This window comes from Catharus ustulatus, chromosome 8 (genome assembly GCF_009819885.2).
Source record: "Catharus ustulatus isolate bCatUst1 chromosome 8, bCatUst1.pri.v2, whole genome shotgun sequence".
In the NCBI taxonomy this organism is placed as follows: Eukaryota; Metazoa; Chordata; class Aves; order Passeriformes; family Turdidae; genus Catharus; species Catharus ustulatus.
The window spans coordinates 34,918,043-34,934,333 of NC_046228.1; the positions used below are offsets into that span (position 1 = coordinate 34,918,043).

At 46.6% G+C, this 16,291-nt stretch overlaps 1 protein-coding gene across 3 annotated transcripts in view; it reads right to left on the reverse strand.

The window, feature by feature from the left end:
• Window positions 1-15,139, reverse strand: part of TET1 (tet methylcytosine dioxygenase 1) — a 75,500-nt gene extending 60,361 nt beyond the window's left edge. For 2 of the 3 annotated variants that reach the window (XM_033065573.2, XM_033065571.2), the window contains exons 1-2: window positions 14,260-14,335; window positions 3,894-5,945 (exon numbers count right to left, since the gene is read on the reverse strand). In XM_033065573.2, coding sequence (XP_032921464.1) covers window positions 3,894-5,822 — 1,929 coding nt within the window. In that variant the 5' untranslated portion in view covers window positions 5,823-5,945; window positions 14,260-14,335. Of the gene's footprint in view, window positions 1-3,893; window positions 5,946-14,259; window positions 14,336-14,922 lie in introns of those variants that run through there. The other variant, XM_033065572.2, reaches the window with a different exon arrangement.
• Between the last annotated feature and the right edge of the window lie 1,152 nt (window positions 15,140-16,291).

Here is a 16,291-nt window from a genome sequence, read left to right on the forward strand (position 1 = left end):
ACTAGAGCCCACAATGCCTTATGCAGACTTTCATGATGTCACACCCCTGCAAAACCCGTTACACTCAGGAAGGTACAGTATCATTGAAGGTTTATGTGGCTGTTATTTTTAAATGGTATTTTTCAAGTCCAACATAGTTTCCAAATCTTTATCTGGATTATGTGTGAATTAATGGAAATAGCAGTAACCTAACCAATACCAGTTCCAAACATGCAACTGATATATAGGGCTGAGTGCTTGTGCACAGGTGGGCATGGGAGTTGGAATATGCACTTCAGTTTGCATCCATGGCTCCTACCAGCTAGACCTTGCTCCCTGTAACTGGAAATCCACAGAAGGTCTATAAGAAAACCACCACTTTTTCTTTCATAAGCAGCAGGTATGGAGTGTCAGCCCCCACAGTGGCTATAAAGACATTTAATGCACACAGCTCTTACTGACTTTTTCATTTTTTAGTTAGAATGGGGAGAGATAATCCATTTAAGGCAGAACATCAACATTTAAACCGTGCTCCTGCTCTATGCCCCTACACCCTTCTTCCCAGTGAAGCACTCCAAAAAATGCTTACATTCCACCCACATGAGATAAAGTAGTATGACTCTTCTGAACAAGGAATACACTGAAGCCAACCTCATTTCTTTTAATTATTTATGTTCACTTTCCATACCATGGACAGAGACCTACAGTTTTGTATTTTCCTCATCTGCTTTCTATTTGAAAGACATTACAGTAATTTCACGACCATAAGGCGCACCAGACTATAAGGTGCACTTTTTTTTTCCCCCACAAAGATCCGCGTCACGTGCAACAAAGTAACGAATTAGTAACGGAATCCCGGAATCCCGCAGTGGAGTTCACTGGCAGGTGCACAAGTTGGAAACATTTTACACAAGTCAGCATAGGCTTTCAAAGACAGACAGCCCCAGGTGCCATGCCCGTGCAGCGGGCCCTGGCACTCCCGCCCAGCCCCAGTACCAGATGGCATGGCTTGGCGCAGTCGCGGAGCCGCCTCCCCCTTGCCGCTTCGTTCTGCTGTGGTGCCGTTCCCCCTCGCGGCTCCGCGGAGCCACCGTGCCATTCCCTCACTCGGCTCAGCGCCACCACCGTGCCGCCTGTCCCTCGCTTGGCGCTCCTCTTGTACCGCCTGTCCCTTGCTCGGCTCAGCGCTCCTGCTGTGCCATTCCCCCTCGCAGCTCTGCTGCCGCTGCCCCGCCGTCCGCCCCTCGCTTGGTGCGGCACCGCTGCCTGCCCCTTGCTCGCCACGGCACTGCTGCCTGCCCGCCACCTGCCCCTCACTCGGCGCGGCACCGCTGCCCGCCCTGCCGCCCACCCCTTGCTTGGCTCGGCGCCGCTGCCACCCGTCCCTCGCTCAGCTCGGCACCGCTGCCGCCCGTCCCTTGCTCGGCTCGGTGCTGCCTCCGTGCCGTTCCCCCTTGCGGCTCCGCAGTGCTGCCTGTCCCTCATGGCTCTGCGGTGCCGCCTCCCCCTCGCAGCACGGGGCTCCTGTGGCTCAGGGGGGCACGGGGCTCCCGCAGCGCCGGGGCTGCAGCGGCTCGGGGAGTTCGTGGCTCGCACTTCCAGGTTGGCAAATTTCTGAACTTCGTCCATTATATAAGGCGCACCGGACTATAAGGCGCACTTCCGGGTCCAGGGGAAAATTTTAGTCAAAAGGGTGCGCCTTGTAGTCGTGAAATTATTGTACTGTCACAGAAGTCCCAGTACTACCAGTCTGGGAAAACAATGGAATTCCCTGCAATCTTACCTAAGGGATAACTGCTAAACTGAATGATAGCACTCCCCTGTATCTCAATACCTTGAAAGAGCTGATGTAACATTCTAGAAATACTTTCTCATTTCCTCAGAGCAGTTTCTAGAGATTGAAAACAAAGCAAGGTCCCTTTCTAGGAATATCTGCAAAGGCACCAGGTTTCATTCATGTACAATTTTATAAGAAAATATCTGACATGTTCTTAAATGTCAGGAATACTTCATTTCCTCCATGCAGCACCCTGAAATTTCATACAAAATTTAACAAGAAATGAAGGAGGCCTCTGGTGCAGCTCTGAATGCATCATACAGAATGTGACCAGTCTAATGAAATAAAAGCACACCAAAATAAAAGCTACCAAAGAAGAGAATAAAAACAAGGAATCATCTCTGGTGAAGAAAGTAAAAAGAGTGCCCAGAGAGGACAAAGGTGAAGCGGCAAAGCTAATCTGCAAGGAGAAGGTCAGGCTGAGCAACAAGTAAAGAACTATGTTTAGTCTGGAAAACAAAGGTTGACAGAAAAGCTGGAGTGCTTCCTCTCACTGACGCAGCCAAAACTCTTTTTAAAACATGGCTTTTCAATCACTTCCTACCTCAAAACTCCATGTATCTGCTTCCATGAACTTTTCTTCAATCCCACTGACTAAATATGCAAAAGGACAATGTCTTGTACTGCAAAAAGTCACGATAAGTCCCTACCACCTTTATTGATTTAATATCTATCTTAAGTCACATTTCAGCTCTCCTCACTTATTTTTTTAAGAGCATTTAGGTAGTAGCTGAGACAGAAAGAGGTTGTTAAAGGAATTCTGAGCCAAACTGTTTAAGCCTACTTCTCTAAACATCATACCTTAAAATATACTTCCCCCACAAAGGGGAATAGATCACATCCCCTTACTGCTACAGGACTCTTCTCTCTGCTTGCCTACCTTAAAACCAGAATGGACTTCTCTGCCACCCCTGTTAAGCACAGGATAGAGCAGGGAGCTCTCCCGAGATCTCCGCAGCTGACAGGAATTTCTGCCTGCTATAAGAACAGGATTTCAATGAAATTGCTCTTCAGATTTTGCAGGTGCATTTTCCACAGTGTGAACTGCTCCACTCAGAGTACACACCGGTGCAGAGATTTGAACCTCAGTTTCCCACATCCCAAGGGAAATGTCCTGGTGATTTAACTACCAAGACAGCCTCTCCCCCTTTGTGGTTCAGGAACTATTGGAGCATATGAAGAGAACAACACTCCCAGCAGGACCTGGCAGTGCAGAGTCTCACTGCAGCTCAGAGGTCAGGGAATTCAGTTGGGATGTGGGAAATCTATGTTCAACTCCCTACTTACCTGATTTAAAGCCTGATCTTGAAACTGAAATCCCTCAGAAGATCAGTGCTGTTATCACATGGGCATACAGACTGTCTTTTCCCCTCCTCTTTGTTCCAAAAGTTATGACCTGGGTTATAAAAGGCTGATGGGTCAAATGAGTAAGAAACACAGAAAAAGAAATTATGTACGGGGAATGTGGTAAAAGACAAAGGGAGAGAGGAAAGAAGTGAAAAGAGAAACAGAAGAACAGACAATTAGAAAGGCAGAGAGATGCGAAAGGGGAAAATGCAGCTACAGCTTGGTCCTGAAGTTTATAAATTGATTTCCACCAAATCTGTTATCACAAGCAAATTACTTTAACTGAACCAAAGAGCAGACAACCTGCCTTCCCTTTGCTTTTAGCCTCCAGCATTTTAAAATACCAACACTTTCCCTAGTAATTCACTGTCTCCTAAGACTACCCTCAACCTCCCTCCTCCCCACATTTTGTGCTTAAATCTTTCTCATTTCTTCATGCACTCCAATTAATGCATTGTTTTGGCCAACACACCAATATCTGGGACACAGAGTTAAAGCCATATTTACCTTTGATTTTATGGATTTACATAACAGGAACAAGACTAACTCCAGCTCACTCTAACCTACACTTCTGCAGATGACAAGAGGAAGTTACCGTACAACCTGTTAGCACCAACAGTAACCCTGAACTCTCTCAAGCTGTAATGTGGCCAGCATTTCCCTTTGCAGAATTTTAAGATACACCTCAAGCCTCAAAAGAGTGACTTAATCTGCAACTTCTTGGTCTTACCTCAAAAGGTAGTTTGATTGGTGGTGGAGGCTTTTTCAGTTCTTCACATTTTCTCTTTTTACATATCCGGTGACTGGTTTTGCGCTTCCTGCAACAGCTGCATTCCTCACAATTTGTTTTCCGCAGACAGGGCTCACAGACTCCACAACGCCTTCGTTTCTTTTTCTCCAGCATAGGGAGCAGAGATGAATATGGAACAGGGTAATCACCAGCTGGATGTTTCAGAGAGGATGGCCCCGAGGCCTGAACTGCTTCAGTGCTGTTGCTCACGTTGTCCTGAACCAAATTCAAGCTTACTCCGATACTTCCCAGCTGTGATGAATAATCATTATGCTGCAGTCTTGAGTCAGCTGGCAAATCTGCATTTATGGCTTTTGCTGAGGCAAGAGCAGAGATTTCCATGCTAGAAGGCAACTCTGAAACAAAACCTGCAGAGAATTGTCCAGAGCTTTCAGCAGAGATGTTATCAATTGTGCATTTTTCTAAATCTGAAGCTAAAGTGGGGACATATCCTGAATTCAAAATTAATGTCTCAGCATCGATACATTTAACAAGTTGTTCAATGTCTTCTACTTCAATATTGTTTAAAGAGGTGTTGGAGACAGGTTCACATACTGTAAATATGTTTTTTGTGTCAAATTCTGAATTCTCTTTTGTAAAGCTCAAATCTGAATTTGAATCAAGTTCTCTGTGAATGGGTACAAAATCCACAAGCAGTTTCATGGGGTATTCTGCAAGCGAGCTTGCACCTCCAAAATGTAAAAGCAAATTTGATTCAGAGGCAGCTACAGAAGTGGAATTTGAACCAACGTCTTTATTCTCAGATTCCAAACCCCAGCCTGCCTTCAAGCAGGAATTTGCAAGTGACCTTGCATCTTCTAATAAATGATCTTGTGAGTTAAACTCAGAGGTAACTAGAGCTGCAGAATGCAGGTTTTGTTGTTCCCTAGGTAGCACCATATCCAACCCTGCTCCAATGTGGAATTTGGCAAGTGTGACTGACTCTATCAGAACTGCTGAGTTGAGGTCTGAGGTATCAACAGAGCTGGAGTCAGGTTCTGTACTGTTAGGCACCACATTGAAGGGGGTCTCTGCATGCACCTTTGAGTTTGATTCAGAGGCAATTACAGAGTCAGAAAGAAAAGATGGAAGCACCAGCGCAGCATCTTCAACAAATGCTCCAGCCAAACTACCCATATCAAGATCACTGGGTATCTGCTCACAGGGCAGGTCTGCATGCTTAGCTTTCACCTCTGAGGCTTCTGTACCATCATCAGTTCCCTGACTGTTTGGAACGGAGTAATCTGTTCCAGGTATTTCTACCTCTTCATCCTGACTGGCACACAGGATAAGAGGCTCTTCACCTGCACTACACAGACAGCCTTCTACACACAGAGCTGCTAACTCATTCTGAGCTAAATCTTGTTCCAAAGTTATTTCACTTGTTTCACCATTTTTATCTTCTACTGCTGCCAGGGCTTCTTGTTCATGTTTTTCCTTTGTTTCTAGCCTTTTTTGTGCTGCAGCTTTCCTGGGTTTTGCAAGTATTGGAGTTTGGGACAATCTTTGGGAGAAGGCTCGGTTACGGAGAGACATTGTAAAGCCATTGAAGCTGAAAGAATCCCGGTTGTGAAAGAGGATATTGTCAGCTTTCTCCAAACTCACCCAAGATGCTCCAGACAAGGTTCTGCTTACACTGCTCCTGAGAAGTCTACCTGAAGAGCTCATGATTGGTTTCTTTTCTTGCTGTTTTTTCTTAACATCTTTTTCTTGCACTGGCTTTTTACCTTTTCCAGAACTAACAGCTTTTGTGGAAGTCTTTGTGGGTTTCTTTCTCACTTGGTTAGATTTCTTTTTGCTCTGGTTAGTTTTCCTTTTGCCTAACTCTTCTTTTTTGGTTGATCTGGAAGGCCTCGCATGGTGAGCCATGTCTGCGGAGCAGGAGGAACGTTAAGAGGAGAGATGGAAAAAAATCATGAGCTCTTGAGAGACCTCTTTAGTAGAAAACTGCATATTCCCATTGCTACTTTCTGTGCTCATACAATGTCAACTCTGAAACAGAAAAAGTTATAAAACAGCATTAATATACTTCTAATTAATAAAATGTAATAAAATGTGCACACATATTCAGCTGACCATTTTTAAGATTTAAAAACACAGAGGTAGAATCAAAAACAGCAGTATTGGGTGTTATGTTCAACTAGTACAAAAGCTTGGAAAATATTAGTATACTACAAAATAAAAAGCTTGCCTAAAGGCCTGCAACACAAAGAAGCAAACTGAACTCAAATGACCAGGCAACAGCACATATTTATTATGTCAGTACTAAAAAGTTTGAGGTTTGTCAACTTCATTAACAGTTCATTAACCAATAAACTCCCCTTGAGTAAGGAGAAGTTCGTATTTCTCAGTGCAAAGACATTTGGGAACAAAAGAACAAAGCTAAGTTTATTTTTGGTGGGTACTCAATATATCATCACCAGGGCATCTGTCATTCTTTCACCATCCACTGGTAGACCACCATGGTACAATTCCAGATAAAATGGGAGTAACTAGCTCCCCAAAGAGATCAATCTGTGGTGTTACAGGGGAACTGGAACAGGGAAGAACTGGTCTTTCCCAGTGTTACCTTCCAGAATACCTTCACAGCCCACTGGACTACATTACAACCCTTGATTCCATACTGCCTGCCTATATCAGATGTTTTATGCCAGGCAGATGTCTGCTTCATCACTATAGCTTAATAAATTTACCTTCAAAAAAGCACCATAGCTCTGTCCCAAGCTTCTGTCCCAACACAACTGCAATGCACAGGTCCACCAACTCCCCAAACGTAACTGAATCGTATCAAAATATACAACAAATTTCTCATGCTCCAAACCAATTTCCTTCAAGGTGGGATGGGTTTGTTTAAGTAAAGTAATTCTCACAAGGACATATTTTTAAGCACATAGTGCTATTTACTAAGTATCTGTAGAAGGCTTTTAAATAAACCCCATGGGTAGACAAGGGCAACCTCAAAACGGGAACAGGTAGAGCCAGTGGGTCTATAGTCTCCAGCAGCAAGGTACCTTCCCTTCACCATCATTCCTCTGAATTCCTTAAGAGGAATCCCAGGCCTTCTGCACCTCTCACTGATGGGAAGAGGCCATGAAAAGGAAATATGGGGATGATATCTAAAATCCTGACTTCAAAGAGAAGTAAAAGAAAGGAAATCTTGGCTTCTAAAGGAAATAGAAAATAAAGAAGAGTGTAACAGGTTCCTGACATCACCACTCCCTCCTATGACCTCAATCCCCACCTTGAAGCCGACAGGACAATCTCATGGAGGCTGCACTTCCCCACAGCCTGGTCTGAGCTCTGCTGAGGGTGGGGAAGAGTTTTGCTAATGCAGCCCAAACAGCACTGCCCCAGGAGAAGCTCACATGGTCTCTGTGTGGGGCTACCAGTTTTGCTGCTCCCCAAAGCAGCAGGCTGGCAGCCAGCCTGTTTCTGGCCAGTTGTTTTGTCACAGCCCTGGGCAGGCTGCCCAGTGGCCACAGCACCCACCAAGGATAACAGTAACTCTCCCAACTCTTTTGGAGTAGCTTATTTAAAGCATTTTGAAGCCTGGCTCTTATTTATTCAGCTGTAGCAAGCCAACTGATCCTCTGTACTACGATATACAAGCCATCTTATCTAAACATGATGTGATTATCTTGTATCACATCTTCATATTGCATATCAGATGAACACAATTACTGACACGGCAGGTTTTTTCACACACACAAACACCATTTAGAGCCAGCAGTGCTGCACAAGACAAGGCTAAACACACTTCTTGGGTCAGCTCAGAAAACAGTGCCCACCAAACACACAATAAACAAGCTGAATAAAATAAATAGCATCCCTCCTCCACAGCAACACATCCAACCTGGACAGACTAACTAGCCACATGCAGCTGTTTATAGTCGTGGGTGAAGCTTCAAACGTCACAGAAGAGACCTGAACAGCTCCCACAGAAGCTCTCTATAAAAGTTGGGTCAGACAGTGAAATAGTAAAACAAATACAACACTGAAACTGAAAGTAATCCGAGTACTCTCCTCCCCCTACCCTTCTCTGGAGGCACATGGGGGAAGGGGGACATGGCCATTAGGAGTCACTCCATGAATCAAAGAGGGCATCACATCAGCAGGTCCATGAAATAGTTGTTGGCAGCCTGCAAAAAGCCTCCCCATTTTCTTGGGGCTGTGACAGACCGGGATCCTTATTCCAAAGGATGGCCTGGAGGGCTGCAAAACCAGCTGGAAGCAAGCAGTAGGCATATCTGCAGCCATTAGCAGAGGAGCTACAGAACAGTGGCAGGAGAAGAAATGCAAGTTACTTTCACAGCCTATAGCCAGGAGAGCAAGGGAGAAAGCAAGCCAGCAACAAAGGCCAGGGACCATGGCAATGTGTGAATCAGGAGGGGGACTGAAGTGATAAAGTCTCTTCTCTTTATCAGCCCTAAAACAATCAGAATGACCAGAGAATACAGGAGGTCTGTAGTGGAAACAGTGTCTGGATTTTTGAGAATACTGAATGTGAAGGATGCTTTGCTCATATTGTTTGCTTACGCAAATAATTTATAACAATTTGTTAACTTTTAACATTATTACTACAATTACATGATAATATGTCTTTACTTGCATTTGGACAGCAATAGGACACAGGGGGACAGCTTCAAGGTGAAGGAGGGCAAGTTCACAACAGATACTACAAAGGAATTTTTCTCTGTGAGGGTGGTGAGGCCCTGGCACAGGTGTCCAGAGAAGCTGTGGCTGTCCCATGCCTGACGTATCCAAGGCCAGGTTGGATAGGACTTGAAGTAAACTGGTTTAGTGGAAGGTGTCCCTGCCCATGGCAGGGGGGTGGAATAAGTCAATCTTTAAGGTCCCTTCCCACTCAAACCATTCTGTGATTGCATGATTCAAAAACTGCAAAATAGTTGCTTCAGGACTGAACAGACAAGATCATCCTGGGATTATTCGGTTAGTTTTGTCCTTTTTTTTTTAATCTTTTAATACAGAGAAACAGACCTTTCTGGCAAGAATGTAGAAAACTATCAATGCCAAAGCATGCTTCTAGGGCCAAAATTAAGAGAGGCTGTGAACAGAGTGGTTCAAGACTTTCCTTTTTCTTGCTACAGAAAAAACACTGATACTGGTAGGAAATTGCCTGGCTTTAAATGCTGCGTTATAAAAGATGGCAAAGGTTTTTTTCTGACTCAGAGATGACAATACAGGGTCACAAAAACTGAAACACTTCTGTTTCCTTTCAATTTTGTCACTGGAGTGGCTTCAGGTTTTTCAGAAGAGATCTGAATAGACCCCCAAAGGAAACTTTTTGGAGGGTAGGGGGTTAATGCTTCACTTTAGTTATATTTCTATGGGACTTTGAGTACCTGACCTGCAAGATGATCTTACACTCTTGGGCAAAATGGTTGTCAGCAAGAGATCTCTGCTTCCCTTAAAAAAACCCTAGTCTTGAATACTAGTCTGCCAAAACCACCTTAACTGCTAGCTAAAAACAGTCTGACATTTTAAATAACCTGTCCTATAAGTTACATTGCTATTTCTCTCTTTGCTCCTCCACAGTTAAGACCAGAATATTAGGTAGCTGCAAGGTTGGTATTCAAGTTTTGTTTCCTGTAACACTAGGAAATATTTTACCTTCCTTTTTCCATTTAAAGCACTGGCAAGGACTGTTGATATCTGCAGCAGTTGCAAATCATCTCATGCCCCTTCTTAAGGGCAACAAATGGCTTTATCACATTGGTCATATTTCACAACAAGCAAGTAATTGTATTTCCAAAACATCTATGTGGACTCAACAGGATTATAAAACAAACCTCATGGGGCAATATAACAACTTGTCACTTTTCTATCATCCTGGAGAGAAACAAACCTCCTTCAATGCTTTCCTTCGCAAGCCAACCCAGGCAAGACTTGCCATGCCTGCCCTCGAAGGGGAGCACAGACACAGGCGTCTCTAGGATGTAAAAGGTGACAACAGGTGACAGGAGGTTTTGCAGGGAACTGCCCTAGATAATACCAGTGCATCCTGAAGCTGCCTGTTACTTCACCCAACTTATCTCTCCTAATCCATGCGCAAAGCTGAAAGCTGGTTTTAAAGCAAGTTGCTTAAGTTTTGCTTAATTTTGGTAATAAATCTGGAACAATTCCACTGACTGCAATAATCCTCAACAAATACTGCTAAAAAAGCTAGTCAAAGGCTAAATCTTTTAGCCCTGTCTTGGTCAAAATTCCAAACAATTATAATGAGAATTCTATCTACAAAGTAATTAAGAAATCTAACCCCATGCTATCAGAATGGCTCCAGACCAAAACCCACCAACCAAACAAAAAACCCCAAACAAACCCACCCACAATGTTTCACTTCATACAAATGGGTAAAAAAAAGATAAAGCAAACTTTCATTCTAGAGACACTGTCAATCAAGATTGTGTTACATAACTTGATTCTTGTTGGAAGATGGCAAGGGAAAAAGAAAGATATTAGAAAATGTGTCCTCATAAAAAACGGTGGCAATTTTTTGTGGTGTTGTAAAAGACGGCAAGTGACCCCTGAACAAACAGAGCAGTACAGGGGAAAAAAATTACACAGCTAGCAGTCACTAGCTTCTAGTCACCTGGTTTCACTACAGTCAGATGTACTTAAACACATTTTGTTTCAGTGTTTAGGTATTCCTTTAAAAGAAGTCCCTTGAGATCTGCCCTTAAGAGAAACAGATCTGGAAGCTTTCATAAAAGCCACTCAATAATATGAAGGTCCCAAGTAATAAGGGCCACAATGTGTGAGTAAGCTGTCACACAAGCTCAAATGCACAATTTAGAACTGAAAAACACCTCATCTTCTGGCAACAAATGCTCTAGAGGAAGATGCAAGAGACACCAGAGCAGACAGACTAAAAAAAATCTGACCCTCCGGTGCAAAACATGGCATAGCATCTGCATCTTCTCCCCAGCTGCACCAAAGCCAACCTGCTTTCCAATTTGGCCTAGATCCCTGCATCTACTCATTGCTCTGTAGAACACTTTGTACATGAAAAGAAGGGAAATAGGTTAGGAGGGGAGAATGAAGTTTAATTTTCCTTTTCCCCCTTCTTTAATCCTTGAACATGCATTTGGCTTTCGGTAAGAAATAAAAATGGAACATCTTCTCTGCCATCTCAGTACCACAAAGTTCTTTCACACACAGAGGCCTCCCCACTCCATTTTCCTCCATAGAGGTTTTCTGCTTTACGTTACAGGACCATGCCACTCATAAGCAACCAGACAGATTTCATCCACATACAATAAACTTTGGATTAAGGCAACACTTTCCAGCAGTGTATAAGTATGGGACAGGCACAGGATGCCACCTCAGTTTCTCACAGACTAAGACACAATGCACAATCCTTTACTCACTCATCAGCAACACAGAATGATGCTGAGCAGACCAAGCACAAAGGCCTTCATCCCAATTTTTGTCCTTGCAGGCCCTGGAAGGCCAGTCCTGTGTTTGGAGTATAAGGCAGGGATCCCACCCCGCTGCGTGGGGAGTTGGAAGTTGCTGTGAAATAGGCAAACTCCAGGAATTCAGCAGGACATGTCCATGGTTAGCATCTGGCAGTGTCATGACTTCATGCACCTTGGAGCCTACATAATGAGTCACACTGATAAAAAGATACCACAAAAAAACCTCCCAGTCTAGAGAAAGTTTTATTAGAATGATGAGGAGAAAAAACAAAAAAACCCAGAACCGTGGCAAGGAACCGCACATGCCTAAACCACAAACCAGATTAAGCCTGCGACAAACAACTTGAACCAAACATCCACTGTGAAGACTCACACCACATGTTCAAGTATCCTCCCTTCAGCCAGGCAGGAGCATGAGCTTCCTTTAACCTATGTGTACTGCAGCTAAGCACTGAGCTTCACAGGGCAAATGCTAAAAAGTAAAAATATACCAAGTAATTTCTAAAGGCTCATTGAAGAAAAACCAGATACATTAAAAAAAAAAAAAGGCAAGCAAACCAAACAGAACACCCTAGCTCATCATATGCCTCTCTAATTCTGCATTTATGCTGTTTAAAGCACTGTATTTTTGATAATGACTCCATTCTTCAGGAGGTTTGTCTTTTCTTAAAAACAACGACAAAAAACCCCCACCACCATTAACTGAATCACCTTATCTCAAACTCAGCTAAAAGAAGGGGGAGGTGGAAGGAAGAACCTTCAGGCAAAGATTAAGCCTGGAAAATTTCAGCCTGAAAGGTGTTTTGAAATTTTAAGCATCTGAAAACAGAAAGCAGGATGGAAGTGCTTAGGCCAGCTTCAACAACTACAGGTATCATGCCAGTCATAATAAAACACAGTGAAGATTTTTAATTATTACACAGTGAAGAATTAGATCTTACAGAAATTATGAACATCAAAGTTCCTTGGTACATCTCACCTTGAGTTCTTCCCCAGTTACCTGCTTTGCACAACCCAGTCAGCCCTCGTCTCCTCCAAGCACAACAACCTCCTCTTATCTTGAGGGATTGACCCTCATTCCAAGAGCAACCACCACCACCCCTTATGCTGGCAAAGCAACCACCTCAGAAAAGCATAAATCAGCTTTTTCCTCCTTTAAGTTAGGGTCGATCAGACTACCTGCCCAGACCAAGACTAAATGCTAAACTTTCCCAATTCAATCAGTTTTCCTAATTCACGTTGATTGACATAATGAAAACAGGGCAATTATACCACAGAACAGCTTTCTGCCTTTCCACAAGAGCACCTCAAAAATCGCTGAGCATAGCTGGGGAGAACTATCATTATTTGGAAGATGACTATTATTATTATTACTGCTTTTACGGGTTTTTCCATTGTCTTGAAAATTTAAACACGTCTCCCTTAGAAATCCACGCAGTCATGTTTAAATACCTAATACTGCGACCTTTGCCCATTTTGCCATTAAGGTATTACAATTTCTAGAGTAAAGCTCTTTAGGCAGATGCAGGCTGGCGCAGCCACCCTGGCCAGCTTGTTTACAGGACGGCTCCCCCTCCACTGACACTGCGGCGCTCACGCCCTGCTCCACAAGCCCCTCTCCTCCTTAAAGGAGTAGCAATCTCACCGCGCTGGGCAGCTGCTCCGTAGGCCGAGATCCGAGTGATGCGGACTGCGTTGCTCTTTAAATATCTTTGGGGTGCAGCAGGATAGGCTGGCTGAGAGCAGGGCAGGCCGGGCACACAGTTGGCGCGTCTCCTTTGACTACTGCCCGCTCCCTTCGCAAACCCGGCCCGTTCCCCTGCTCGCTGCTCGGGCGCCAGCAGCCATCTGTACCTTTGTAAGGTTAGCTCTCCTGCCTCCCAGCAGGCCGCCTCGTCCTTTCTCCTCACCCATTCGGCGAACCACATCCTCTCCCCTGCTCCTTTCACGAGCACGGCAGGGAGCACCAAACCTCCAGCTGCCATAAGACCCTCAGCTCTTCTCCGCCAGCTCCAAGAGCAGCTGGACAAGCACTCAGGAGCGCCCTGGGGCTACAGCCCTGCAGGGCTCTGGCTCCTTCAGCGCAGGCAGGCGGACCCCAAGGGAGGAAGGGGCAGGCAGGGCCCTCCTGGGGGGGGGAGGCAGCGGCTCCTCATGGCCCTGCCCCCCCCAGCCCCGGGAGCCCTCCCCAGGGCTGCAGACAATGGGGCCGACCCCAGCGGCGGCGCTGGGGACCCGCAGCGCCCATCCGGACGCGCCCGGCTTCTCCCGCGGCCAAGGCGGGGAGGCACCCGCGCGGGGATGCTGCCCCAGCCCCGCACACCAGCGGCACCGCCACGGGGTGATGCTGCACAGCCCTGGGGGGCGGCGGGAGTGGGCTGCGGGGATTTTCCGGCTGGCCGGGGGCCCCTACAGCCGGACAAGGTCCCTTTTAATTGTTCCCTGTCCTCCAAGCAGGCTGCAGGCACCTTCTCCTGCCTGGCGGGTTTTTCCAGGCAGGCTCTGGCTGCTGCAACTCAAACACGCTCCAGCACAGCCAGGGAGACCGGACTTCTTCGCGTTTTCGGCCAACAAACTCCGTTTTGCATTTGAATAACCCCCAGCCTGCCTTCCTCCCCGCCTCGGAACGGCCCGAGCCGCGGGGCTCCGAGCCTGGCCACGGCACTGCTTCTACCTCCCCCTCCCCACTCTACCGGAGCTTAACTTTGCAACTAGCCGAGGGGATAAGCGAGAGGGGAAGAAGTGGAAAAACAGAAGGATTTAAAAAAAAAAAAAAAAAAAACAAAAGGTGGGGTTCCGAGAGCAGCAGCCCCGCCGTCCCCCCGCTCCCGCCCGCAGCAGCCCCGGGACCCGTCCCGCACACGTACCAGGGCTGCGGCGCGGCCAGCCCGCAGCTCTCAGAAAGGGGCGATGCTGGCATGGCTCGGAGCGGGGCGAGGCGCGGGTCACGGCCCGGGCCCCCGCGGGCGGGCGGCTCCCATGGCGCGACGAGCCCAGGCGCGGAGAGCAGCCCCGGGCCGCGAAACGTGCTCGGTGCTCCGGCGGCGTCGCCCCTGGCCGGACCCTCCGAGAGGGAGCGGGGAGGGGGCGGCTCGGCGGGGTGCTCGCCGCACCGAGCCCTCCCGGCAGGCGGCAAAACGCGCCCTGGATCCCCGCGGCCGGAGCGGGATTCGCCGCCCCCTGCACCCCACCCACGCCCCCGCGCTCCGGGGTGACCCGGCACGGCCCCGGGGACAGCGACAGAGCCGGCGGTGCCCCCAGCGCTGCCCACAAGAGCCGCCGCCGGCGTGCCAGCCTGGTAACGCCGGGGGTCATTTAGCAGCAACAACAAAATTAAATGACGGTAATAAGAGAAAAGGCAAATTATCCCGTTACTTGCGGAGGCTGTGGTTTGACGCCGCGTACCCCTCGGTCAGCCACGGTGGGGGCACTGCATAAAATCATCCCTTTTCTTTTCAGCGTGGAAGAGGGAAAGCCTGGTCAGCTGTGACAGGCGCGGTCTCGCCGGGAGACAAACCCCCTTCCCTTACCTGTGCCGTCCAGGAGGACCCTCGAACACCAGCGTGTTCCAGCAGGGCCCGGCCATCCCACGCGTGGGGCAAACACTCCCAGTAGCATGGGGAAGATGCTGGCTGAGAGGGAAGATCTGCTGAGCTGCCCTCTCCTTCCTATAATGAGACTTGCTCTTTCCCCATCCCCCACCTCATTCATTAAGAGCCACTGATGACATTGGCTGCTCCTTCCCAGAGGGAAACGGGTGAGTAAAATGTTATGATAAGAGAAAGAGTCAGTCCGCCGACTGACTTCTTCCACCCCTCATTATCACCACAGCCTTTTGTGAAAAGCAGGTCACCAAATCTAACATCTCTTCAGACTGAAAAACAGATGTTGGAAACGGGATCTGTGAAACAATATACCAGAGTAGTACTTTTTTTAGAAAGGCTTCATTATTATTAAGTCTGTAGCTGTTGCAATATAAAGCACTTCAGGTATGAACCAGCCCAGTCACACGTGAGCCTGCAGAGAGGCTTTTCTGCTGCACACAGGTGAGCAGTACTGTCCACATCCATTCCTAGAGGTGCTTTAAAGTGCCAACGTTTTGCTGGTTTAAGTGATGTGATAAAGGAGAAGCAGTGGCACAGATCTGCACAACTCCTTGTCACTGCTGCTCCTCAGTGACACTGGGTACCAATTTCCACCTCCATCCTCTTCCTACCTGCCCTACACATCCTGGCAGTGAAAGAGGAATTGAGTATGGGAATCTTAGCCCACAGACACTTCAGTTGAAACAAGGTGAAACCTGCACCACAGACAGCTGAATTTCGAACAGCTGCTCTCAGTGGAATTTTAGCAATGCACAAGTTTTCTTTGCTGGGTGCAGCCAGTCAATCTCCTCCTCAGGGCTGGATATCAAGACTTACATCATTCCAAAGTAATTGTCCTACTAAAATATCAGGTAGCACAAGCTATTATTGTAAGATAAAACAAGAGGTGTTTGAGAGGTAAAAGAACTATTGCTCTCAAAGTGCTGCACACAGCCAAAGTTGAAGAAACTGGAATTTGATAAAACCCCATAATCAGAATGTTTCTTGGGGAAATAGCAGTAACTTAGAGTTGTAGGCTTGAATAAAATGCAGAGCAAGAAATTAGTAACTTGGGGGAAAGCAACAAGCAATGAGGGCTAAGGTTTATTTAGAACAAGCAGGTTAACAGGGGCACCCAAGCATCAACATGCACAATCACAGCTCCATTAAAATCATGCTAAAGGCTAGGAAACAAGAACTAACAATTGTTCATTTTCACAGCTACAGACTTTTGTGCTCATGGTCTCAGGTCTTCCATCCTGGGAAGCAAATAGCACCAGATCAATCTTTTGTAGCAGCAGTAAGATACTCAGCC